Below are 27138 nucleotides of genomic sequence, written 5' to 3'. Positions count from 1 at the left end.
TACAAAAATATAAAAATAAAAAAAGAAGCCTCCCACCTCAACCTGCACAGACTCGTTGACCAGGACTGGGTCTCATGCCCATTCTGTGGCCAGGACATTTGGCATGAGTCAGTCATTTGAAGGTGGAATTGACTCATGTTAAGAAGTTGCCGCTGGGACGTACTGGTCCAGATGATAGAGGAAGAAGCTTGAGTTGCAATGGAGATGAATTCATTGAGGCTCCTCTGCCCATCTGGCCCCAGGAGGCCTTGTTGGTAGAAAGAATGAAGGAACGCTGGACCATCTCAACTGCTCCCTGGATCTGGGACTCCCAACCAACCCCAGAAGCCAAGAACTCATCACAGAAACCAAAATAAGATTGTTTTATTCCAATTCTGAAGCACAATAGTCCAAACAATTCCCCTCCCCTGCTGGAGACTCTCCTAATCCCCAGTGTCCCCCCTCCCTCTCTCTTCAGAAGGCGAAGGGGGTCAATGTCTCCAGGTCTTGGAGAAAAACCAAAACCACGCTCCTTCCATTTCTTCTCTACCCATCTCCTACACATCTCCTTTGTCTTATCTCCGATTTTTCTTCCCCCTCCTACATCCTGTCCCTTCCTCTCCTGCTTCCCCCAGCTTTTCCTCATGTCTTCATTTCTGTCTCTTCATTTCTTGTCCTCTCTCCTCCACTTCCGGCTCCCCTTTCCATCTTTTCTCACTTATCTCCTCTCCTTCGTCTGTCTTCTGTACTTTCTCCCTTTCCCCATCTCCCCCTGCACTCCCTAGATTGGCCAGTCTACTCTTGCCAGACACTCCCCATATCATCGCTTCCTCCCCCTCCCCGCCCAGCTCTGCCCTTTTCCTTCCATCTGCCCCAGCCTGACCCTGTCTACACCTCTCAGCACATGCTTCCTCTCCAGAGGGAAGCCCTCAGAATCCGCCCTGGCCATCAACACCTTCCCCAGCTGTGGCTCCAGGACCTCAGAGACCACTGTCAGCTTGCCCTTGGACCCAGAGAGGCAAACTGCCATGAGGAGGTCCCTGGATGACCCAGGAGGTGGCCAGGGGGACTGGAGTGGTCTCCTTGGCCTCAGCCCTATTATCTTTGGGATCGAAGAATGCCCTCCCACCCTCCCGGTGGAGGGTGGTGGGCAGAGGCATGAAGGGTCAGGGCTCCGGGGCTCTCCCCCAGCAATCCCTGAGCAGGTCCATGTGGAATAAGGCTGCCCCCGTGAGGAGGCGCGCTGCAAAGAGGTGTCTGCAGGGCAGACGGCGGGCGGCATGGATTGAGCAGCTGCAGCGTGTCAGGGCCCCATCCAGGAAGAAGTCCGAGGTGCCGTCCTTAAGGGCAAAACCAGCTCCGGTCCAGTGGAAACCCCGGGTCCCATGCTGCCTAGCAAAGGCCAACTCCTCAGCCACCAGGTCTGCCAGCTCTGGCCCGCAGGCTGCCCGGAATTTGGCCAGGGGTTCCCAGTCCACCTCCTCCTCTCCTGGGGGCCGGCAAAGCCTCTTTGGTTCCCTGGGGCCATCTTCGCTTCCTTCCTGCAGGCCGTCACCTGCAGCCAGGTGTTCGCTCCTCACCACTGCCCATTCTGGGTTGCCTTCCAATACAGTCCCCACCGGGGTGCCACACACGACTCCATTCCCCAACCCTAGACACCGCCCTCCCGCGTCTCCCCACTCCATCCCTCGTCCAGGTCGGCTCTTGGGGCCCACAGACCGGGCTCCCCCTCCATCTCCATTCTCCACCCCTGTGACCTTCGTGTCTCCCAGCTGGACCAAAACGATATCCTCCAGGCCCCTTCTTCTTTTGGCTCCCACCCTCGCTCCCCTCTCCTCTGCAATCTCTGGCCCTCTCCTCCTCTCATCTTCCCACTGGGGTCCCCTTTGGTCTCCGTTCTCAGGGGCCAACTCCAGGGACTTCTCCAAGGGGATCCCTCTCAAGTTTCTGACCTCCAGCCCCCTCCCCTTCTCTACTTCTGACTGTGACCCCTTCCATTCTGCAGTTCTCAGTCCCCCTGCCTTTTCATCGTGCAGCTGCGCCCCCCTCCAGGGGCTTCCTTCAAGACTCCTGACCCTCTCATAGTCAAACTGGGTCCCCCTCAGGTCGGTGGTCTCCAGCGCCCTACTGCGATCCTCCAACTGGGCCACCCTCCAGGTATATCCTTCCAATCCTCGTAGCGCCTGGTCCTCCAATTGGGCCCCCCTCCAGACATAACCTTCCAGTCCCCAATCTTTCTCACCCTCCAACTGGGGCCCCCTCCAGTCTCTAATCTCTGGCCCTTTCAGGTGCCCTTTCTCCAACTGCGACCCTCTCAAGACACCTCCTTCCAGTCCCCTCGGCTTCTGATTCTCCAACTGGCCCCCTCTCCAATCTCTTATCTGCAGTGCCCTCCCCTTCTCACCTTCGAGCTGAGCCCCGCCCCAGTCTCTGGTTTCCAGTGCTCTTACCCACTCCTTCTCCATTTGGGCCCCCCTGCAAATACTTCCTTCTTTCGAAGCCCCTCCCCAGTCGCCTGTCTCCAGGCCCCTCACCCTCTCATTCTCCACCTGAGCTCCCCTCCCCGGCTCATCCTCCAGCCAAGGGCCCCCACCATCGGGCCCCTCGGGCACCGACTCCCCGGCCGCGTCGGCCCACTGCATGGCCACTAGGTCGCGAAGGCACTGTGCCACACCACGCGAAGGGCTGAGACGGCGTAGCAGTCGCCGGCGATGGCCTCGCACCAGGGCGCACGCGTCCAGGTCTCGGGCCGCCTCGAAGGCGCGGAAGCGGACCCACATGTCGCGGCGGGGCTCCCAGTTGCGCTCGAAGTAGTCCACGAAGGCGGCCGGGCCGTGGGCGTGGAGCTCAGCCAGCGCCTCGTCGTAGGCGGCGGGCGACGACGCGCCAGCCAGGCGGCACAGGCGCGACCACAGGCCCGGGTCCTCGCGGCCGGCGCCGCCCAGCTCCTGCGCCTTGCTGAAGAGCGTCTCCAGGCCCTGCGCGCGGCAGATTTGCACGCGCGCACAGGGCAGCAGCTGGCGCACTGCAGGCAACTGCGCCGCCACCTCGGGCCCGGCGGTGAGGCAGCGCACGCGGCCCTTGACGTCTGGTGCACTCTGCAGCAGCGAGGCAAGCGCGAAGCGCAGCAGGCTCGGCGTGCCCGGGCGTGCCACGCAGCAGGCAGCCTGGCGCGCACGGCCCGAGCCGTCCACGCACAGCACGGCCAGCAGATCCAGCGCGCCCTGCAGCCCCGGCAGCCGGTCCACCAGCAGCATGCGCGGGAAGCGCCGCAGCAGCGCCCTGGTGCGCGAAGTCAGAAAGAACACCGTCTCCACTACTGCCTGGTCTTCCACGAACACCAGCTTCACCTGCGGGCGGGGGCAGGGAGGCAAGGAAAGAGGTCAGAGGATGCTGGGGTCTCCCCGCCCAGCTCCCCGACCTCGGTTTCCCCTTCTACGGAAATGGGAACCCATTCATTCTTGACTGCATATGCATTTATTCTTTTGACCGGCAGGAGGCAGTGCAGAGAAATGATTAAAAACAGACTGGAGCCGGATTGCCTGGGTTTGAGATCCGGGTACCACAGTCTAACAGCTATGTGATTTTTTGCACATGACACTTTTAGCTTCTCTGAGCCTCAGTTTCCTCCACTGGAAGCTGGCTATTCATTCCTCCGTGTGCTGAGAGGCAGTCCAGGTAGTGGGTCTCAAAATGTGGGCCCTGGACCAGCAGCATCACCAGCAGCATCACCATCGGTTCCTGGCACCTTGACAGAAATGCACCTTCTCGGGGCCACGTCCGACCTGTTGAGCCTGAAACTCTGGGAGAGGCCCCAGCAATCTAGTTTGACAAGCCCTCCAGGGGACTCCTGTGCATGCTTAAGTTAAGGATGACTGGTCTAGTGGTAATGAGCTTCGATTGTGGAGGCAGATCGTTTAGCTTTGAGTCCTACCCCCACCACTTCTGAACCCGGTAATTTAACCTCTCTGTGCCTCAGTTTCCTCCCTAACCTCCATATTCCCTGATTCTCCCTTCTAGGAACTGAGCATTCCTTTCTCCACGCACTGAGAGGCAGGACAATGGTGAAAAGCATGGCCTCTGAGGCCAAGATCCCTGGGCTGAGATCTTGGAGACCCTGCTTCCTGGCTGTGTGCCTTTCTGCCAACTTCCCTAACCTCCCTTTCATTTGTAAAGTGATGATAATAAAAGCATCTCTGTGATTGGAAAGATGAGATGCAGGCAAGCATTTAGAACATTGCCTGGTACATATAATATTACTGTTACTACTTATCCAACACATAGTAAGTGTTCTGAAAGTGGTCATAATTATCATCTCTGTTCAAACACCACGTCATCAAGGCCTTCTCTGACCTTCCCAACTAAGCAAACACCCCATCTCTCTCTGGCTCCTTCTGGCCATAGCGCTTACCACCCTTTGGCAAGTCATATCTTCATTTGCTTATCTGCCCATTGCCTGCTTGCCCTCCTTAAGATGTAAGCCCCACAAGCACAGGGACGTTCCCATTTGGGATGGTCTCTCTTGGCCTCTGCCCTATGTGGCTCTTCCCTTTGCTGATTTTATTCTGTATCCTTCTGCTGTAATAAACTGTTGCCTTGGCTGTAACAGCATCCGTGATGCTTTGAATGGTACCTGCCCCGGAAAAATGGCTCAGCACATCCTGAGTGAGGGAACTCACGCGAGGGTGTGCAGCCATGTCCAAGGCCACATCTGTAGGGCAGAGGTTCAAGGATCAGACTCCTGGATTTGCCTCTTATTAGCTGTGGGACTTCGGGCAAGTGACCTCCCCTCAATGAGCCTTGGTTCCTTGTCTGGAAAAATGGGGACGTCTATTTAACAGGGTCATGGATGGGCTAAAATGAGATCACTCCTGGCCAACGCATGGAAGGACACCTGGGGTGCATCAGCTCTCAGCGGTTCTTACTGTCTGTCTCGAACTCTCAGCAGTATTCAGCACAAGTCTACATGGCTGACCCCAATAACGACTCTGGACACCAAGGCCCAAGTAAGTGTCCCTGGCTGGCAACACATCACTGTCGTCATACGTCATTGGTGGGAGAATTGAGCACTGTCCACGGGACTTCACTGAGAGAGGACATTCGGCAGCTCATGCTGGTCTCTCTTGGCCTCTGCCCTGTGTGATGCTGCGGGATAATTAAGGAATCAGGGAGACTGATGGGGTCGCCCTATGTGGCTCTTCCCTTTGCTGGTTTTATTCTGTATCCTTCTGCTATAATAAACTGTAGCCTTGACTATCACAATTCTTCTGAGTTCTATGATTCCTTCTAGTGAATCATGGAAACTGAGGGTGGTCTTAGGGACCCCCAGCTATACCAGAGGAGAAACTGGCCCGAGGCCGTGGCACTAACAAGTGGTGATGCTGGGATCCAATGGACCCAGACCATTAGGAATGATTGGAAAGGAAAGCAGTGGGTGGGAAAACATGTGTGGGTGGCGTTTTAAGGGGTAGGGTGACAATCGATGAAGGCGGGGCTAGGTAAATGAATACTTTTTTTTTTTTTTTGAGACAGAGTCTCACTCTGTCGCCCTGGGGGGGAGTGCAGTGGCATGATCTTGGCTCACTGCAACCTCTGCCTCCTGGGTTCAAGCGATTCTCTCTCCTCAGCCTCCCAAGTAGCTGGGATTACAGGTGCCCACCACCACACCCGGCTAATTTTTGTACTGTTAGTAGAGACAGGGTTTCACCATGTTGGCCAGGCTCATGAATACAATATTTACTGAGAAAATATGATGTGCCATGTGCTGGCTCAGGTACAGAGGAGAACAAATGAGACACACCACGGAGTGAGAGGAGACAGCCTGCAGGCCAAGGATAAATAAATATAAAAAAGAAGGCTTTGGGTGTGCAAAGCACACATGAGGTAGTTTCTCTGCACCAGGCATGTTTCCAGCAATTAATCTTTCATCCTCACAATATCCCTGTAAGACAGATACTATGATTATCACCCCCTTTTTCAGATAAGGACACTGAGGCACACAGGGCTTCAGTTGCTTGCCTGGAGTCACCCATGTGATTTGCAACACCAGGTGAGCTGGGATTTAACCCCTCACAGCTTGGGTCCAGGGCCTCTTGTTCCTGACCACTCTACCCTACAGCCTTCCAAAAAGTGACCAAACAGCCCTGGCTTAGGCACACAGTGGACGGCAGTGCATTTCACAGAGATGGAGAGACCCACGGAGGAACAGATGTTGAGGATGTGAATGAGTACAGGTGTCCTTTCAGACACACAAATTGGTAGCATGGGGAAGCATCTGCCATAGACGGCAGATTCCACGAACATGAACATCAGCAGCCATCCCCTTACTACTTTCCATTCACACCTCTTCCGACACGTGAGGAAGTCCTCCCTTTTTCATGTGATCAGAACGATGCTATTCACCAAACTGCCCCAAAGAAAAAATTGAAGGAATAAAAATAATAGCTAAGGCCAGGCACAGTGGCTCACACCTGTAATCCCAGCACTCTGGGAAGCCGAGGTGGGTGGATCACTTGAGGTCAGGAGTTCAAGACCAGCCTGACCAACATGGTGAAGCCTCATCTGTACTAAAAATACAAAAAGTAGCTGGGCACGGTGGCGCGCACCTGTAATCCCAGCTACTTGGGAGGCTGAGACGGGAGAGCTGCTTGAACCCGGGAGGCGGAGGCTGCAGTGAGCCAAGATTGTGCCACTGCACTCCAGCCTGGTCGACACAGAGAGACTCCATCTCAAAAACAAAAACAACAACAACAAAATAATAGCTAAATATTGAACATATGCAGGGCTTTCTACTTTCTGAGCACTATTCCTCCCATCCTACACACACGCACACACACACTGTACCTTAATTCTCACACAACCCCAACAGCCCTATAAGATAGTATTATCCTCATTTTACAGATAAATGAAATAAGGTTTGGAGAGGGTAAATAGGTTGTTCATAACTTGTTCTATGTCCCGTAGCTAGTAATGGGCACAGCCAGAACGTTCATAAAGCGTTCAGCACCTATCAATATAAATAAAATCAAGTCACCAAAATCAACACCCCAAAAATGGCTTGATGTAAAAACAGGCTATATGGCATAGAAAATATTCCCTTTGGAAGCCATGAAAAGCTAGAAAAGCTGAAACTGAACTGCAGGAGGCCTGTGTAACTACAGAGCAGGGGAAATTCGAGCCCCATATTCAGACAGGGCTTCGGGCGACCCTTGATGAAACAGCACCCTATGGTTGCTGCTTGCCAAGAAATTGCAGTTCTCCCTCTCCTGGGCACTTAGTAGCATTGCACCTCCCTGCCCCCTTGCAGGTAAGCAGCGTCATGTGACTTGCTTTGGCCAATGAAGTGTGAGTGGGAGGGAGCTGAGTCATCACATCCAAGGAGAAGCCTTCGCAGCCACCCCTGCCAGATATGGTTATTACGTTGGGATGAATGCCCATCCTCCTGGGTCCCAGAATGACTCAGATAAACAGTACTCCCCCAACATCCCATGGTGGCCATATAGGTGAGCAAGAAATAAAATTCAATGAGTTCAGCCACTGAGATTTGAGGGCTGTTCATTATTACGGCAAAACCCAGGCCATCCTGACTCACACAGCCTCAAGACTCTCTATCACTCACCCTGTAATTTGTCCTTTGAGGAGAGAAACAAATGCGTTTAGTGTGCTGAGACTATTGCCTATTTTTCTTTCTTTCCTTTTTTTTTTTTTTGAGATGGAGTCTTAATCTGTCACTCAGGCTGGAGTGCAGTGGCGTGATCTCGGCTCACTGCAACCTCCGCCCCCCCAGGTTTAAGTCATTCTTCTGCCTCAGTCTCCCGAGTAGCTGGGACTACAGGCACCCACCAGCATGTATTTTGTAGAGAGGGGGTTTCACCATGCTGGCCAAGCTGGTCTCAAACTCCTGACCTCAGGTGATCCACCCACCTCAGCCTCCCAAAATGCTGGGATTACAGGTGTGAGCCACTGTGCCCAGCTCTATTTTTTACCTTCTTTTTAAGAATTAATTATTTGAATATGCAAACATCCACATGGTCCAAAAGTCAAATAATGTAACGCGATATGTAAAAGGCCTTACTCCCACCTGTTTGGTCTAATCAGTCTGTTTCCATTCACTATTCTACCGCCATTCACAGTTCTTGGTATTCTTCTAGAGTTTCTTTATATGAATACAAGTAAGCACACCTATAATTCTTATTTCCTCTATTTTATAGATAATACAGCATATTATGTACAGTTTTGCATTTTGCTTTTTTAACTTAAAAATGTGTTTGAGAGATCTTTCAAAATAGTTCCTAGACATGTTCTCATTATTATTATTATTTATTTATTTTTTAGGACAGAGTCTCGCTCTGTCGCCCAGGCTGGAGTGCAGCGGCGCAATCTCGGCTCACTGCAAGCCACCCCTCCCTGGTTCACACCATTCTCCTGCCTCAGCCTCCTGATTAGCTGGGACTACAGGTGCCCACCACCACGCCCAGCTAATTTTTTGTATTTTTAGTAGAGACGGGGTTTCACCATGTTAGCCAGGATGGTCTTGATCTGCTGGCCTTGTGAGCGGCACACCTTGGCTTCCCAAAGTTCTCATTCTTTTTTAGTGCTGTGTAGTAATCCATGGATGGATATACCACAGGTTATGTAACCGTTACCCATTGGAGTTTGGGTTGTTTCTAATCTGTTGCTTTCACAAATAACAATGATTAACCTTGTAAGTAACCTTGTCCTTCCACAGCTGTGCAACTACATCTGCAGGATAAATCACCAGTAGTGGGATTGTGGGCCTAAGGGTGAGTGTTCTTGTCATTTTGATAGATAGATATTGCTAAATTGCCCCCCACTGAGATCATACCAGCTTCCCATCGAGTATTCTTTTTTTTTTTTTTTTGAGACAGAGTCTCGCTCTGTCGCCCAGGCTGGAGTACAGTGGCGCAATCCGATCTCGGCCCACTGCAAGCTCCGCCTCCCAGGTTCACACCGTTCTCCTGCCTCAGCCTCCCGAGTAGCTGGGACTACAGGTGCCTGCCACCATGCCTGGCTAATTTTTTCATTTTTTTGTAGAGACAGGGGCTCGTTATGTTGGCCAGGCTGGTCTTAAACTCCGGGGCTCAAGTGATCCTCTCACTTCGGCCTCTCAAGGTGCTGAGATTACAGGTGTGAGCCATTGCACCTTTTATATTATTAGTATTACATATTATGAGTAACATATTATAATATTAATATTGTGTTATCTATTGTTATATTATATTACTATTGTATTATTAACATATTAATAATATATAACTCAGTAGATTTTATAAGTGAAAAAAAAGGTGAAACTTCTCTGTAAAAGTGATGGATTGAACACTGCTCTAGTTTCACTCCCTCTTGAACCTCAAGTACATCTATTTTTAAAATGGCTTTTTTTTTTTTTTTTTTAAAGACAGGCAATATGACAGGGATAGAACTTTGGAAACTGGAAAGCAGCTGGACATGCTAATTCCACCCCACCCCCAAAACCCATGAATCCTAAGCCAGCAACTGGGGGATGCTGAGAACCAGTAGCGAAGTCCTCAAAAGGAGTTGGCAACACCAGGCCAGTTTTGCGGAAGGCAAAATAAAGATGAACTGAGGGCTGTTTCAGCAGCAGCTAGATCTCCAAATCCCATTTCCCCTCTCCCCTTACTCTTCCTCCATCCCCAGTTATGGGGGTTTATTCTGTAGACAGGGCAAAACACAAAGGGGCCGCTGGCTTTGGGGACATCTGGCCCATCTGAAGATGAGGGAGGGGGATTCTGAATCCCAAGTAGGGACTGAGTGAGTCTTGCTGGCTGAATGCCTGACAGCTCCCTGCCTCTGCCCGGGTGGCTCCCAGAAGCTGGCAGCCTGGCCTTGGCAGCCTGGCCTTCACCCCCCGCCAGGAGGCCGGAGGAGTTTTCTTAGGGGGATTTGACCAGCCCCAGAAGAAGAACAAAAGATGGTGACATCTGGCACTCCCCAACGTATAAAGCAAGATGCAAAACAGTGTGTACAGTTCGGGTGGGTGCGGTGGCCCACGCCTGTAATCCCAGCACTTTGGGAGGCCAAGGTGAGTGGATCACTTGAGGTCAGGAGTTTGAGACCAGCTTGGCCAACACAGCGAAACCTTGTCTCTGCTAAAAATACAAAAATTAGCCAGGCTTGGTGGTGCACGCCTGTAGTCCCAGTTACTCAGGAGGCTGAGGCAGGAGAATCACTTGAGCCCAGGAGGTGGAGGTTGTAGTGAGCCAATAGCGTGCCACTGCACTCCAGCCTGGGTGACAGGAGTGAAATCCTATCTCAAAAAAAAAAAAAAAAAAAAAAAACCCAAAACCAAACAAACAGTGTGTATACAAACAGTTGGCCTGGGTGACTGGCTGTCTTGCTGGGGGTGGGGGATGGGAGGACAGAAAGAGGAAATAAAGTTAAAAATACAGACATGCAAATTGACCTTTATATGTACAGACCTGTGCTGTCCAATCCAGACCTGTGTGTCCAATTAGCCACATTAGGTTGTTTACATTTCAGTAAATTATATGACAAATTCAGTTCCTCAGTCACACTGGCCTCATTAAGTATTCTATAGCCATGTGTGGCCAGTGGCCTCTGTATTGGACAGTACAGATAACAACCATTTTCTTTCTTTCTTTTTAGACAAGAGTCTCACTCTGTTGCCTCGGCCAGAGTGCAGTGGTGTAATCTCAGCTCACTGCAACCTCTGCCTCCTGGGTTCAAGCAATTCGTGTGCCTCAGCCTCCCGAGTAGCTGAGATTACAGGCACCTGCCACCATGCCTGGCTAATTTTGAATTTTTAGTAGAGACCAGGTTTTGCCATGTTGGCCAGGCTGGTCTTGAACTCCTGACTCTAGGTGATCCACCTGCCTCAGAGTCCCAGAGTGCTAGGATTACAGGTGTGAGTCACCATGCCCAGCCTGGATAAGGAACATTTCTATCATTGTAGAAAGATCCACTGGGCAGTGCTGGTCCATAGGATAGAAAGCTAGATATGATTTATAAGCTGCTAATAACTCTGGAGGGGACGGAACCTGGGGGACAGGATGTGACAAAAAGACTTTTCACCACATAACCTTTTTAGAACCATGTGAATGTATAACATATTCAAAAAGTAAATATTTAAATGTTGCTTCACGAATCTGTCTCTCCTGTCCTAGAACTTCTTCCTCCTTTCTTTTAAGAGTATTAAGTGGCTGGGCACGGTGGCTCATGCCTGTAACCCCAGCACTTTGGGAGGCTGAGGTGGGTGGATCACCTGAGGTCAGGAGTTCAAGACCAGCCTGACCAACATGGAGAAACCCCGTCTCTACTAAAAATACAAAAATTATCCAGGCATGGCGGTACATGCCTGTAATCCCAGCTACTCGGGAGGCTGAGGCAGGAGAATCGCTTAAACCCAGGAGGCGGAAGGTGCGGTGAGCCAAGATCGCGCCATTGCACCCCAGCCTGGGCAACAAGAGCAAAACTCTGTCTCAAAAAAAAAAAAAAGTATTAAGGCAGGCCAAAACACAGACCCGGGAGCCAACCTTGGTTTAGCCTAGATTCCAAGACAGCCTTCAAAATGAAAAGACAATTCCCCTTCCAGGGAAGGCTCTGATTTATGAATGAGCTGCTTTGCACAGGAACAATCCTGCAGAGGGCGGTTTCAGGGAAGAACAGCTGAGGCTTATGTATATAATGGTGGGCAGTGGATGAGAGTTACTAGGTCAGTAAAGACTAGAGGAGTGGGAAATGCACGTGTGTTTGTCCCCACAGTGAAGGCCATGGGTCTGGATCCCGGCTGTGTGGGTCCGAAGCCCAGCTCTGTCACTAAATAGCTGTGTGACTCTGAGTCAGTTACTTGACTTCTCTGTGCTTCAGTTTCCTTATCTGTAAAATGGGGATGAGAATGGTGGAGTATTTCTTCATAGGGCTCAGGTGAGATTAAAATGAGTTATAGTATGTAAAGCACTTAGGGTAGTGCCTGGCATATAGTAAGTGCTTGATAAACATTAGCTAAGATTATTATGATGTCAGGACAGAGGCCTGGGCTTGGGCTGGTGGCTTGAATCAGGGCTTCTTACTGGGCATGAGATGAAGACAGGAAGAGTGTGCCAGAGCTGAATCTCGACTTCACTCTGCCTTGGGACCTCTTCCACACCCAAGGGAGACAAAGGCACAGCCAGGAGGAGAAACCAGTTCTTTTACCACTTTCTCATCTTTCTTTCCTTTTTCAACTTCAAGTTCACCCCAAACTTGATGTTGGATTAAAACCACAGAGACTCCTTATGGAGCAGCAGCCATCCTCACTGTTCCTCCAACACAAGCTTGCTTGTGCCTCTGGGCCTTTGCACTGGCTGTTCCCTCTGCCTGGAACTCTCTTCCCTCTGATGACAGAATGAGGGTCCCTTGCCTCTGTTCCATCTCCTCTGCTTCACCATCATTTGCTTAAAGAGACCTTCCCTGACCAATTCAAACTGCACCCTTAGAACTGTCCCGCTCCAGGCCCTGGCCTTTTTCTCCTTTATAATACTTATCGCTCCATCACATCACAGGACATAGCACTCTTCCTTCTCCTGATTCTCCATCTGCGTGGGGGGTTCGAGTGTGTTCTCCCCTTGTGAACATTTACCAAACTAAATATTTATCATTTGTGCATTTTCTATTTGTGTAATTCAATTTTTTTTTTTTTAAAATTTAAATAGGCCTGGCGTGGTGGCTCATGCCTATAATCCCAGCACTTTGGGTGGCCAAAGCAAGAGGATCGCTTGAGTCCAGGAGTTCAAGACTAGCCTGGGCAACATAGGGAGACCCCCCCAACATCTCTACAAAAACTAAAAAAAATTAGCTGGGTGTGATGGGGCACGCCTGTTGTCCCAGCTACTCGGGAGAATGAGGTGAGAGGATTGCTTGAGCTTGGGACATTGAGGGTGCAGTGAGCTGTGATTGCCACACTGCACTCGGCCTGGGTGACAGTGAGATCCTGTCTCAAAAAAAAAAATTAAAAAAAAAAAAATGTACATAGCACTTGTCATCACTGTGGCTCCTCTTCTTGCTAGCACCCAGTCCCTAGTGATGTTACATCACATTTGGATGTGTTTGTTGGTTGTTGGTTTCTCTCGCCAGAACTGCAGCGGCATTCTGGCAGTTACCTCTGCAAGGCAGCCAATAGCCAAAGGTGGCTATTTAAATTTCAATGAGTTAGAATAAATTCAGGCCAGGCGAGGTGGCTCTTGCCTGTAATCCCAGCACTTTGGGAGGCCGAGGCAGGTGGATCACGAGGTCAGGAGATCGAGACCATCCTGGCTAACACGGTGAAACCCCGTATCTACTAAAAATACAAAAAATTAGCCAGCGTGGTGGCATGGCCTGTAGTTCCAGGTACTCAGAAGGTTGAGGCAGGAGAATTGCTTGAACCCGGGAGGCGGAGGTTGCAGTGAGCTGAGATCATGCCACTGCACTCCAGCCTGGGCAATAGAGTACTCCAGAGTGAGACTCCGTCTCAAAAAAATTGATTGGCCGGGCGCGGTGGCTCAAGCCTGTAATCCCAGTACTTTGGGAGGCCGAGACGGGCGGATCACAAGGTCAGGAGATCGAGACCATCCTGGCTAACCCGGTGAAACCCCGTCTCTACTGAAAAATACAAAAAACTAGCCGGGCGACGTGGCGGGCGCCTGTAGTCCCAGCTACTCGGGAGGCTGAGGCAGGAGAATGGCGTAAACCCAGGAGGCGGGGCTTGCAGTGAGCTGAGATCCGGCCATTGCACTCCAGCCTGGGCGGCAGAGCGAGACTCTGTCTCAAAAAAAAAAAAAAAAAAAAAAAAAAAAAAAAAAAAAAAAAAATTAATTGATTAATTATTTCAGTTCCTCAGTGTACTGGACACATTTCAAGTGCTCAATAGCCACGTGTGGCTGGGGGTGCAGAATCACAGAACCTTTCCATCCTGGAAGAAAGTTCTACTGGGCAGCACTACACTAGAAGGTGAGCTAGCTGCGGAGAGAGATCAGGTGGTTCTCCTTTGCTGCTGCATCCCCAGTGCCTCCCTAAGTACTTACTGAATGAATGAACGGATGAATGGAGGAAAGGAGTGAAGGGATGAGAGGGCGGATGAAGGAATGAATGACCCACAAGTCTTCAGCGTGGCTCTCCCCCGCCCCCGCCCCCCTCCTGCCTCTCCCGAGACCCCACCTTGGCCTCGGGGTCCGTGCGGAAGAGGCCCTCGAGCACGTGCAGGGCGTCCAAGACGCCGTGGTCGCGGCCCTTGCAGTAGGAGAGCAGGCGGCGCACGTCGGCTGGGGCCACGAACTGCTTGGAGATCTTGTTGGTGGTGCGCACTGGCAGGCAGGCGTTGGCCAGCAGGTGGCCCGGGCGGAAGTAGTAGGCGAACTCCAGCGGGCAGGCCGGGTGCGAGTGGGTCAACTGGCACTCCGTCACCACGAGGCGGTCCCGCAGCGGGCTCAGCTTGACGATGATGAAGGCGGGGCAGCCGGGCTGGGGGGGCCTGTGGGAGGAACCACCACCGCCCTGGTCACATCACTCTGCTGCCCTCTTCTTCCTTTCCACTCAACTTTTTTTTTTTTTTTTTTTTTAAACTAAGAATTGTTTCAGGCATAGAGAAGAGGGCCTTAAGAATCTGCCAGCTGTGTGACCTGGGGCAAGTCACTTCAAGTCTCTATGCCTCAGTTTCCTCATAGGTTAAAAGGGAGGTCCTACTCATCATACCTTCCTCATAGGATCATCGTGAGCATGAAAAGAGTTAATATAAGTAGAGCACTACACGGTGTCTGGAATATGGCAAGCAGTAAGTGTTCTAAAATTCTATACCCGCCACCCTCAGTTCTGTCAAAAGTGAATGAATGTTTTATTGTATTTACCTTAACTTCATAGAAATAAAAAATTTCAGATAGTCCTGTATCTGCTTCTCGTTTAGCAATAACATCGAAAGTTGAGGCCTTCTGTGAACGCTGCCCTAACAAATTCTCCTCCTTCACTCTGTCTCCAGAGGCAGCCACTATCAAAATTATCTATTAGCATTCCATGTATATTTTTATATACCCATAAACAATGGGAGGTACGTTTCTCTGTTTTAAAAGCATTGTATATGTGAAGAAGGACTCAAACTCATTAGTCATCAAGGACATAACAAATTAAAATCCTAAGGAAATGACACTACACATCAGCAGAATGGTCAGACAAAAGAGACTGATAACATCAAGTGTTGATGAGGACGTGGAGCAACTGGAACTCTCACTCACCACTGATGGGAGCGTGAAATGGCACAAGCACTTTGGAAAACTGCATGACAGTATCTACTAAAGATTTTATGCCTCTCCTGTGACCCAGTGGTGCCACTCAAGATAAATGGGCCTCTAAAGATGTGTACGAGAATGTTCACAGCAGCACTATGTATATTTGCCAAATACTTGAAACCTAAATATCCAACAATAGAATGAGAAAATAAGTTGTGGTATATTCCTAAAGTAAAATGCTAATCAGCACCAAGAGTGAACACACCATTGCAACCTCCAACAACATGGATGAATCTCATAAACCTACCAAGTGAAAGAAGCCAGACATAAAAGAGAAACAATGATATGATTCCCATTTATATAAAGTTCAACAGCAGGCAAAGTTAACCTCTGCTGTTAGGAGCCTAGATAGTGGTTACCCTTAAGTGGTTAACCCTGTGAGGGGGCACCAGGAGGTTTCTTGGGACTGGACATATTCTGTTTCTTGTTCTGGGTGCTGGTTACCTCTGAATTTTATTTTGGGAAAATTCATTCAGTTGCACACGTATGATGTGTATACTTTTCTGGATGTGTGTTACATTTTTTAAAAGTCTACTTAGAAAAAACTTTGTTTTGGCCGGGCATGGTGGCTCATGCCTGTAATCCCAGCATTTTGGGAGGCTGAGGGGGAACAGATCACCTGAGGTCAGGAGTTCAAAACCAGCCTGCCCAACATAGTGAAACCCTGTCTCTACTAAAGAAAAAAAAACCAAAAACCAAAAACCAAAAAGAAAATTAGCCAGGTGTGGTGGTGAATAATAGGCTAATGGGATTATACCTGTAATTCCAGCTACTTGGGAGGCTGAGGAAGGAGAATGGCTTTAACCCGGTAGGCAGAGGTTGCAGTAAGCCGAGATTGCACCACTGCACTCCAGCCTGGGTGACAGAGCAAGACCTTGTCTCAGAAAAAAAAAAAAAAAAGAAAGAAAAAAAAAAGAAAACTCTTTGTGTCTGAGCATTGTGGTAGGAAGAATCATGGTTACCCAAAATGTTCACATCATAGTCACTGGAACTGTACATACACTGCCTTCCACGGCAAGAGGACCTTTGCGGGTGTGATGAAATTAAGGGTCTTGAGATGGGGAGAGTGGATTATCCAGGTAGGCCCAAATGTCACTACAAAGGTTCTTATAAGGGAAGGAGGGAAGTAAGAGGATCAAAGTCAGAGAAAGATTGAAAGATGCTACCCTTCTGGCTTTAAAAATGGAGGAAGAGCCAGGCACAGTGGCACTTGCTTATAGTCCCTGTTACTCAGGAGGCTGAGCTGGGAGGATCACTGGAGTTCAGCCTGGGCAATATAGTGAGACCCCTACCTCTTTTTAAAAATTGGAAGAATGGTCAGGCACGGTGGCTCATGCCTGTAATCCCAGCACTTTGGGAAGCCAAGGTGGGCGGATCACCTGAGGTCGGGAATTCGAGACCACCTCAACCAACATGGAGAAACCCTGTCTCTACTAAAAATACAAAATTAGCCAGGCATGGCAGCGCACGCCTGTAATCCCAGCAATTGGGAGGCTGAGGCAGGAGAATCGCTTGAACCCAGGACGTGGAGGTTGCGGTGAGCTAAGATCTCACCACTGCACTCCAGCCTGGGCAATGAGAGCGAAACTCCATCTCAAAAAAAAAAAAAAAAAAAAAAAAAAAAAAAGGAGGAAGAGGCTCCCATCCAAAGAGCATGGGTGGCCTCTAGAAGTTGGAAAGATAAGGAAGGAGATTCTCCTTAGAGCCTCCAGAAGGAACACAGCACTGCCAACGCCTTGATTTTAGCCCAGAGACCTATATCGGCCTTGTGACCTCCAGAACTGCAAGATAATAAATTGGTATTGTGTTAAGCCACCATGTTGGTGGTAATTTATTTGCGACTAAGACAAGCATCCTGCCCTATAGATGCCTTTCCAGCTGGCTTTTCACTTGGATTTTGAAAACTGTTCAGTTTCATTCCTTTTACTGCTGCCCAATGTTCCACTCCACGACTCTGCCATCTATGATGGTGTTTCCAGTTCTCCTCTTTTACGAATGACGCTTCAATCACCCCAGTGTGTGATACAACACTCTCTTACACATCTCTTTATGTGTGTGAGCAAGAGTTTGTTTAGGACAGCGGTTCCCATTACATGAAATTAACATAGGGAGTTGCAACCAGCACTGCAGAAAATGAAATAGGGCCGGGTGCAGTGGCTAGCACCTGTCATCCTAGCACTTTGGGAGGCTGAGGCAGGAGGATTACTTCACTTGGGTCCAGGAGTTCGAGACCAGCCTGGGCAACATAGCAAGAGCCCTTCTCTACAAAAAATGAAAACATAAAAAACCAGCCAGGCATAGTGGCCCACACCCATAGTCCCAGCTATTCGGGGAGGCTGAGGCAAGAAGATCACTTGAGCCTGGGAGACCGAGGTTACGGTGAGCTATGATGGCACCACTGTATTCTAGGCTGGGCAACAGAGCAAGACCCTGTCTCAAAAAAGAAAATAAAAGAGAATAGAAAAAAAAATTAGAGTGTATTTCTCTGACAATAGTATTTAAATTGGTATCTGATTTCTGAAGAGGGTTCCGTGTTTCTCCATGTGAGGTAATATCAGCATTTTTTGGCAGATTTTATGTTTATACAGCAGGGGCTGTCACACATTTTCTGCAAAGGGCCAGGCAGTAAATGTTTAACATATTCTGTTGCTATATTGCAAATGAAGCCATAGACAATATGTAAATGACCAGGCATGGCTATGTTCCAATAAAACTTCATTTACAAAAACACGTTACAGGCTGGGCGTGGTGGTTCATGCCTGTAATCCCAGCACTTTGGGAGGCCGAGATGGTCAGATCATGAGGTCAAGAGTTCGAGACCAGCCTGACCAACGTGGTGAAACCCCGTCTCTACTAAAAATACAAAAATTAGCTAGTTGTGGTGACACATGCCCATAGTCCCAGCTACTCAGGAGGCTGAGGTAGGAGAATCGCTTGAACCTGGGAGGTGGAGGTTGCAGTGAGCTGAGATTGTGCCACTGCACTCCAGCCTGGGCGACAGAGCGAGACTGTCTCAAAAAAAAAAAAAAAAAAAAAAAAAAAGGAGGTTGCAGGTTGGAATTGGTCCAAGGGCTTCCTAGTTTGCTGACCCTTGTAACACAGACTGCCCAGGGCCTGGCATGTAGTTAAGAAACCCTGGCTCCCAGGTAGTAAATACCCCAGTAGCACACCCCACAAAACCCTCCTGTGTTTTTCCAAATGGCCCCCCAACTGGGTGATTCTCCCCAGGATCCACCCAGAGAAATGCTTAAATCCACCAGTATAAATGCTTACAAATTTTCTTTGTCAAACCAGAAGAGCACCCTTGACACACTCCTTTTTTCCTACATGCACGAGGTAAAGAAAAACCCAGAAGCCTGCTAGATTTTAAAAATCGAAATACAGAGTCCGAGACTTTATGCCTTATTTAAAGTAACAAGGCTGGGCACAGTGGCTCACGCCCGTAATCCCAGCACTTCGGGAGGCCGAGGCGGGCGGATCACCTGAGGTCAGGAGTTCAAGACCAGTCTGGCCAACATGCAGTCTGGCCAACATGGTGAAACCCCGTCTCTACTAAAAATACAAAAATTAGCTGAGTGTGGTGGCGGGTGCCTGTAATCCCCCCTACTCAGGAGGCTGAGGCAGGAGAATCACTTGAACCTGGGAGGTGGAGGTTGTAGTGAGTTGAGACTGTGCTACTGCACTCCAGCCTGGGGGACAAGAGTGAGACTCCATCTCAAAAAATAAATAAATAAAGTAACAAAATGCAAATTTAGAAAATTATTCAATGTGCAAATAAACATCAATAAAATAAACCTACTGCCACCACGTGGTATCAGATAGAAGCAAAGAAAATTCCAATGTGAAGCCATGTTTGATCTGTCAAGACTGCAAGTTCATGGAATGTTACCTGGTTCATTTTTCTAGAATAATTAATGGGCTCTTGTGAAACCCTTGGTCTGACTTCCTTCAGCCTAGGTGTTTCAGGCCCTAGAACAGCCCCTTGCTCCGCCTAGGTCACCTCTTCTGTGAAGCCATATATCTTGCCAGAGAACAGCACATCTCCTCTGCAGGGACCCAGAACCTCACATAACCACCTACTGGTGCTCCAACACACCATTTTTGCAATCTCTCCACCTATCCGGAGGAATAATGTCATCCCCCGCTAAATGCAAATTCCACATGGATAAGAATTTTTGTCTGTTTATCTCTGTATCATCAGCACCTAGAATAGTACCTGGTGTCTGGAGGTGTTCAGTAAGTGTGTGATGATTCAATGACTATGTAATCTACAAACCCTGGCACACCTACTCTGGGATATGGTCTCCATTCCACCAAAACCATCCATCATCAAGTCCTACCCATCCACTTTTTTTTCCATTTCCACAACCTATCGTAAGCTCTTCCATCCTTCATAAAACATTCCTTTCCCTTTTCACCTAGTCAACTCCTACTCATCCTTCAGGCCTCACAGCTAGCATCGCCTCCTCCAGGAAGTCTTCCCTGACCATATCCAGGCTAGGGAAGAGTCTATCACATGTAGGGATTTTATTTTATTTTATTTATTTATTTATTTATTTATTTATTTATTTATTTATCGGAGACGGAGCCTCACTCTGTCCCCAGGCTGGAGTGCAGTGGCGCAATCTCGGCTCACTGCAACCTCCACCTCCCTGGTTCAAGCAATTCTCCTGCCTCAGCCTCCTGAGTAGTTGGGACTGCAGGTGCGCGCCACCACGCCTGGCTGATTTTTTTTTTTTAATTTTTATTTTAGTAGAGATGGAGTTTCACCATGTTGCCCAGGCTGGTCTCAAACTCCTGAACTCAGGCATTCCATCCGCCTCAGCCTCCTAAAGTGCTAGGATTACAGGTGTGAGCCACCGTGCCTGGCCGGGATTTTTATTTATGTCCATCTGTAATGTACACACCCCACAGAAATCCCAGCATCTAAAAACACCACCTTGCACATTGCAGGGGCTCCCAAAAACCTCTTGGGTGAAGGGACAGATAGGCTGGTGCCCAGAACCAACACATCTTTAGGGGACCCATGGCACAGTCAACCCTCACACTGAGGGTTGAATGATTGAAATAAAGATGAGGGGAGGAGAGAGAAAGAGAAAGTGAGAAACAAAGGCGGGAGGGTGGTAATTAAAAGCATGGGCTTAGTAACCAGAATGACGGTCCAGACTCTGGTTTTCCTTCTTAGCAGCTGTGTTATCCTGGGAACAGTCTTTTAAGTATTCTGTGCCTCAGTTTTCTCACCTGGAAAGTGGGGCTAATAGTAACACTAGGGTCTCAGTCTTGTTGAGAGGGTTAAATAAGAGGATTAAATTACATAAAGGGGTTAGAAAAGGGGCTAGTGCATAGTAAACAATGCAGAAATAGTAGCTGCTATTTTCAAAACTTTTTTTCAAGGACCTATTGCTTTGCTTTGTTTTGCCTTCCACTTACCCATTTACTCATTTTTTTGAGACAGAGTCTCGCTCTGTCATCCAGGCTAGAGTGCAGTGGCACGATCTTAGCTCACTGCCAACTTCGCCTCCCGGGCTCAAGTGATTCTCCTGCCTCAGCCTCCCGAGTAGCTGGGATTACAGGCACCCACCATCATGCCCGGCTAATTTTTGTATTTTTAGCACAGACGGGGTTTCACCCTGTTGGCCAGGCTGGTCTTAAACTCCTGACCTCAAGTGATCTGCCCACCTCGGCCTCCCAAAGTGTTGGGATTATAGGCGTGAGCCACCGCGCCCAGCCACTCATTTATTCTTGATCTTTCAGGTTTTCAGGATCTTTGTGTTTTCAAAGGCTGGTGTGTATTGAGAAAGGCTGAGCAATTCTGTTCTAGGGAGGGAAGTGCTGAGGGAGAGGGACAGGGGAGGAACTGGAGCTGGAGAGCTGAAGCTGCAGCAGTGGTGACTTGGAGAGAGTCACTGTGCAACCTCTGGCAAGGGGGAAGGAGTGGCCAGGAAGAAAGTTCTTGTCTGGTTCCCTGCACCCGCAGCCCCAGCCTCCTCCTTCGTGTCTGTTCTCTGTCTCCAAGATGGTCTCCCACATGGCCCCAGAGGGATCTTCCTCCAGCCAGAACTGACCCTACTCACAGCCTTCTAGGGCTCCCCACCACCCTCCAGGATAAAATCTCAACCCCTGGACTCAGCCCTGCCAGGTCCAGGCTTTGCCACCACTGCAGTCTCATTTCCTGCCTTTCTTACACGCTATCTTCTCCAGCCTGACCTCAGCCCATGGGCTGTCCCTGGGCTGTGGCACTGGAGAGGCTCTGCCTTGAGCAGCTCAGGAGAGTTGGGGAGCTAGACGTGACGGGTCCAAGACATCATTCCTGAACCGGCTCATCAACCACCTGCTCCCGCACTCCCCATTCAGAGACCATCTCATCATCTACCCGTTACCAGGAGTGTACCCAGGGCCCTGTCCTCGCCCCCTCCATAGCCCTGTCTCTCCTGCTTCTTGGCTGTCTCTGATATTGGTAGAGCACTTGGGACAGTACCAGCACATAGTAAACCTAGTGCATCTGTTAGCTCAAATACTATACATACATAAACATATCAACAAAATTCTTCAAGGTTCTGCTTACTGGCCACCTCTTCCAGGAAGCCTTCCAGAACCACTCAGTAAACGTTCAGGTGGGGCTGACCACTCCCTTTGTATCCTCCTGTCATCTCCCCCTCAATCTCGCTCTGACTACTATGGGCCACTATCTACAATTTTTTTTTTTTTTTGGTCCTTGTCTACCGCATTAAGTTCTGAGCTGTTCAAGGGCTGAGATCAGCCTTGGATTCCAAATGTCCAGTGAACAGCATGCACATAGTAGGTGCTCAATAAGTATTTGTTACATCGGATTGGGTTCTGTTCATAGGTTTCAGATTAGGCCTGAGCTTCTTTGAGCTTCTTGCAAGCTCTAACATTCTAGGTTTCTGGGTGATGTGTGTGTTTGATGCTGTTCCGCTTTCAGATCTCCAAGTCTCTGCTTCTAGAATAAGTAGTGAGAAAAAAGGTGCAAGAATGTATCTCACAATGCATATTTAAATAACCACCAGTGAAAGAGTTGTTAGAGTGTGCTTACTCCGTGCTGGACGTCTCTCTGAATAATTTACCTATGAGATAGACACTATTATGTCCCCCATTTTCCACATGAGGAAACTGAGGCCACAGAAAGGTGCAGTCAGGTGCTCAACAGCATCCACCAAGTATCAGCAGTGCAATGGCCCAGGATTCATGCTCTTGAATCCCGTAACAGCTATCACTTAACCAGCCACCCCATGTTCGAGGCACCAGGGTTATGCATTTTTCTCATGTATGATCTCACAGTATCCTCACAATGGCCCCATGAAGCGGGTATCATAACCCCATTTCAGAGATGAGAAAACTGAGGCTTGAAGATGTGAAGGTCCATTGCCCAAAGTCACCCATCTAGGAAGTCGTGGAGCACATCTCAGGCAGCCTGAAGGCAGAGCCCGTGTTCTTAAGCCCTCTGCTCTTGTCTACAGCGCCCCAACCAAGGGTCTCAAACTCACACACCTACTGGGGCCAGGCAGGCAAAACAAGCAAATGACAGCGCTAGGCATGAGGCAGCAGAGAGTGGCAGGGTTTGGGGCAAACCTGGGCAGCAAAGCCCCATCCAAGAGGGGTGGCCGTCTGCCAGTGGAAACATGGGCTCACCTCTTCTGGTGTTCCAATGGAAGCTGGAAACCTAACATTGCGTGGGGAACAACCCCAATTTAAGACTGGGATCACACCAGGCACTGTGGCTCACGCCTGTAATCCCAGCACTTTGGGAGGTTGAGGCAGGCGGATCACCTGAGGTCGGGAGTTCAAGAGCAGCCTGGGCAACATGGTGAAACCCTAAAAATACAAAAATTAGCCAGGCATGGTGGCGGCGCATGCCTGTAATCCCAGCTACTTGGGAGGCTAAGGCAGGAGAATTGCTTGAGTCCAGGAGGCTGAGGTTGCAGTGAGCACAGATTGTGCCACTGCACTCCAGCGCAGATGACAGAGCAAGACTCCATCTCAAATAGAACAAAATAAAATAAAATAAAATAAAATAAAATAAAATAAAATAAAATAAAATAAAATTGGGGTCAATATGGCTGGGTGTGGTGGCTCATGACTGTAATCCCAGCATTCTGGGAGGCCAAGGTGGACGGATCACCTCGGCCTCCTTGAGGTCAGGAGTTCGAGACCAGCCTGGCCAACATGGTGAAACCCTGTCTCTACTACAAATACAAAAATTAGGTGGGCGTAGTGGCACACAACTGTAGTCCCAGCTACTTGGGAGGCTGAGGTGGGAGAATCCCTTGAACCCAGGAGGTGGAGGTTGTAGGGAGCTGAGATCACACTACTGCACTCCAGCCTGGGCAACACAGTGAGAGCCCATCTCAAAAAAATAAATAATAAATAAAATAAAATTGGAGTCCATTAAAATACCCCTGGCCACCTGGGTATAATTCTGGCTCTCTTGGATTTCTCACCTGCCCTTCCTTGCAGCATTGCACAGTTGTAGGGAACTACCTATGAGCTTGTTCTTTTAATGTCAATCTTCCTGTCCAGTCAGAAAGTACCAGAAGGGCAGGGATTTTTGTCTCTTGCCCAACTCCAATGCTCCAACTAGAATATCCCCAGCCCACAGCATGGGACCTGGCCCCTTATTCACTGAATAGATGGATCCTTTTCTTTATCCTGTGGCTTCTCTGCAGTTCAATCTCCCAGTCTCTGTCTCCCAGTCTTTGTCATGTGTACAAAACCTGGCTCTTCTGTTTCCCTGGCTCTCTCTGGTGTCTCTGCCTCCATGTCTCCATGTTTCTGGAATTTTCGGTGACTTTTTTCTCCTCTTGGGGTGTGTGTGTTTTATGCTCTGCCTCTCGAAGTCTCTATTAAATTCTGTAAATCAGGCCAGGCACAGTGGCTCACGGCTGTAATCCCAGCACTTTGGGAGGTGAGGCGGGCAGATCACCTGAGGTCACGAGTTTGAGACCAGCCTGGGCAACGTGGTGAAACCCCATCTCTACAAAAATACAAAAATTGGCCAGGTGTGGTGGCGTGCACCTGTAATCCCAGCTACTCAGGAGGTTGAGGCAGGAGAAACAACGCTTGAACTCGGGAGGTGGAGGTTGCAGTGAGCTGATATTGTGCCATTGCACTCCAGCTTGAGTGACAGAGCAAGACTCTGTCTCAAAAAACAAAACAAAACAAACAAACAAAAAAACACGCAAAAATTAGCCGGGCATGATGGCAGGTGCCTGTAGTCCTAGCCACTCGGGAGGCTGAGGCGGGAGAATCACTTGAACCTGGGAGGTGGAGGCTGCAGTGAGCCAAGATGGCGCCATTGCACTCAAGCCTGGGCGACAGAGCGAGACTCCATCTCGAAAAAAGACAAAAAAAAAAGTCTGTAAGTCGAGCCCACACCATCTCTTGCTCCGTGAGTGTCTTTATCTCTCTAGCTCCTCTTCTCACTCTCTCAGTACATGTCCCTCCTTGACTCCCACCTCTCTACAAGGTGTATTTGGCTATCTCAGTTGGCCTCTCTCCCTCTGCATCTCTGGGTGGGGTGTTCTCTGCCCGTCTCCCACCCGCACCCACCCCCGGTGCTCCCCTTCCCCCCCAGCAGGACAGCAGCTCAGGTTCACGCACCCCACGGCGGGCCGGCTGGGCGCACGCACGTCCTTGCAGACGAGTCGCACGTAGCTGTACTTGAGCACGTCGATGAGTGTGTAGAGCGGGGGCGCACTGGCCCAGCGGCAGCGCGCCAGGTGCATGGAGCTCTTGACGAAGAAAAGTGCCAGCCGCTGCTGGCACCACGCATCGAAGAAGCGGCTGAACTCGGCCCACGAGAAGAAGGCCCGCTCCCGCAGCTCTTGCTCCTCCTGCCCCGCAGCCGTGCCAGGTGGGGGCTCCGGCCGCTCCATCCTGGGGGCCTGCGTGGAGGAGAGGAGAACAGGTGGATATCAGACCCATTTCCACCCGGGGTATCTCATCTACCCCATTCTCGGCCTGCCCCGTCGGTGTTGGTGCCTCTATCGAGGTGGGTAGCACAGGGTCGGACGTGCCTGTTTTTCTCCAAATATATAAATATAAACCTCCAGCCTATCTTTGGCCTCCTCCCACCGCCTTATCCCTGGATCACTTGGAGCCTGTCATCTTGATTCCTAATTCCAACTCGCCTCCTCCTCCGCAGATGTGACCCTTAGGTACAGTTGAAAGCCCGTCTCCCAAAATATGACCCCTAAGCTCAGCCGTGGACGTCTTCTCAAATGTGTTCTCAAATTCCAGCTAAAACCTCCTCCCCTTCCAGCTATGTCTCTCACCCAAGAGTAACCTCTAGCGCTCATAATCATCTGGAACTCCTCCTTCCATATGTCAACAGTTGGCTGTAACCCCTCCAAAGACGCTCCATCTCCAGATGTGCTCCCACACCCAGGCCACGGATCCCTCACCCGGTCACATGCTTCATGCACCTGTGGCTCCGCACTCCCCAGATGTGTCTCTGGCATGCAGCTGTTGCCCCTTCCCCCGATTATGACCCTATGGCTCGCCACATGCAGCTGTGGCTGGGGCTTCCCTGAGACGCTCTCATCTCCAGATGTGCTCCCCACATGCAGTTATCGACGCTTCGCCTACAGGTGTGTGCCCCACTTGTGGCTAGTTCTCCTCGGAAGTGTCAGCAATATTCACCTGTGGTCCCCTGCTCCTCAGATGCGGCCCCCAGTCCAGCTGTGGGCCCCTCCTCCCAGTTACACCCACCATTCCCCGCAATGTGCATCTTCGTTCTAGACATGGCCCCTCGTCCTCAGATGGGCTCCTTCACCCCAGATGCTTCCCCCACGTCCAGCTGCGCGTCTCCCCTCGAACAGCCCCATCCAGCCTGCTCCCGACGCTCCTACTTCCCGCCCGGCCCGCTGCGGCACCTTCCAGCCTCGCCGTCCCACCTAACTGTGCCTCTCCCCTCCCCAAGATGTGCACCCTTCCCGCCCCTCCCCACTCACCTACCCGCCCCGGAGCGGCGTCCACCTCCCACAATGCCCCGCGCCCAGGCCTGGCCCGGCCCTTGCTCCCGGGATGCCCCGCGCGGTCTCCCGCCTCTCTTCCCGCCGTGCCTCGCGCGGGCGCTTCCACCAATTCTTCCTCCTTCCCTGCCAGTCACTCCTCAGACCCTCAGCCACACCCGCTCATCCAGGGCGAGGGAAAGCTCGGGACATTTTCCCAGTGTGCTCTGCGGGAGGGCTCGCCCCACTTCACCCCTTTTCCCGCCCTCCTCCCATTCAGGAGACTACGACTCCCAGTGTCCTCCGCGCGACGGCGGCGGTGCGCACGGTGCCCAGGTCCCGCCCCTAGGCTCTGCCCCGCCCCCGCCCGCCGACGTCTGCGCGCGAATGCCGTGGCGCGAACTTGGGACTGCAGAGGCGCGCCCGGCGGATCTGAGTGTGTTGCCCGGGCAGCGGCGCGCGGGACCAGCGCGAGGTAAGTGGGGCCGCCCGCGAGCAGATGGGAGACGGAGGGCGGCGGGCGCGCCGAATGCTTGGGGTCCATGCTTCGCCATGTCGGGGTGTCTGCAGAGGAGCGGGCGTGGGGACGCTGAGGCTGCCGAGAGCTCGGTAGAGAGGGAAGAGCGCGGGCTGCGGGCCGCCGGAGGGTGCAGAGAGATGTCCCCCAGAGGGAGAGGGGTCAGGTAGAGGGTAGACGACAGATAGAGACCGTTGGACAGGGCCTCTGAGAAGAGGCCTCGAGGGGCGAGTTCACCTGGAAGGGGGAGGGGCCAAATGGAGCTGAGGGGCGGGGCCGGGGAGGAAAATTGTGTGTGGGCGGAGCCAACCTGAAATAGGACGACCCTCCCGAGGGGCGGGGCCATCTGGAAGGGGCAGGGGCTGAAGGGAGCTGAGGG

The 27138-nt window shown here is 50.7% G+C and overlaps 2 protein-coding genes across 8 annotated transcripts in view; one reads left to right on the top strand and one right to left on the bottom strand.

Annotated features, from left to right (window-relative positions):
• Positions 1 to 346: 346 nt before the first annotated feature.
• On the bottom strand, positions 347 to 26346 carry ZSWIM9 (zinc finger SWIM-type containing 9). 6 transcript variants are annotated; one of them, XM_030912597.1, is made up of 4 exons: positions 26247 to 26346; positions 24891 to 25174; positions 14152 to 14464; positions 347 to 3329 (listed from the first exon to the last, which is right to left on the bottom strand). In XM_030912597.1, exons 2-4 carry the CDS (start codon positions 25163 to 25165, stop codon positions 1146 to 1148), a joined length of 2772 nt encoding a protein of 923 aa, XP_030768457.1. In that variant the 5' UTR covers positions 25166 to 25174; positions 26247 to 26346; the 3' UTR covers positions 347 to 1145. The 6 variants fall into 6 exon arrangements, with proteins under 6 accessions (XP_030768457.1, XP_030768456.1, XP_010375685.2 ...); XM_030912596.1 differs by having other exon boundaries at positions 26243 to 26325; XM_010377383.2 differs by lacking the exon at positions 26247 to 26346 and adding an exon at positions 25932 to 26173.
• LIG1 (DNA ligase 1) overlaps positions 26340 to 27138 on the top strand; it is a 54564-nt gene continuing 53765 nt past the window's right edge. The window contains exon 1 of one of the 2 annotated variants that reach the window (XM_030912598.1): positions 26340 to 26717. The gene's annotated coding sequence lies outside the window, so the exon portion shown is untranslated. The remainder of the gene's footprint in view (positions 26718 to 27138) is intronic. The other variant, XM_010377384.2, reaches the window with a different exon arrangement.

The sequence above is a fragment of the Rhinopithecus roxellana genome, chromosome 12 (genome assembly GCF_007565055.1).
Source record: "Rhinopithecus roxellana isolate Shanxi Qingling chromosome 12, ASM756505v1, whole genome shotgun sequence".
Classification (NCBI taxonomy): Eukaryota; Metazoa; Chordata; class Mammalia; order Primates; family Cercopithecidae; genus Rhinopithecus; species Rhinopithecus roxellana.
The sequence above is the reverse complement of the archived record's forward strand: the minus strand, read 5'-3'. Positions and strand labels throughout refer to the sequence as shown.

Excerpts from the sequence above, each read along its gene's own strand:
- ZSWIM9 (XM_010377383.2), bottom strand. The coding sequence starts at position 26,003 with ATGGTGGGTGTAACTGGGAGGAGGGGCCCACAGCTGGACTGGGGGCCG. Across the intron at positions 14,465-24,890 it reads CCCAGCCGGCCCGCCGTGGG|GCCCCCCCAGCCCGGCTGCC; the intron begins GTGCGTGAACCT and ends TTCCTCCCACAG. Across the intron at positions 3,330-14,151 it reads GCACGGACCCCGAGGCCAAG|GTGAAGCTGGTGTTCGTGGA; the intron begins GTGGGGTCTCGG and ends CCCCGCCCGCAG.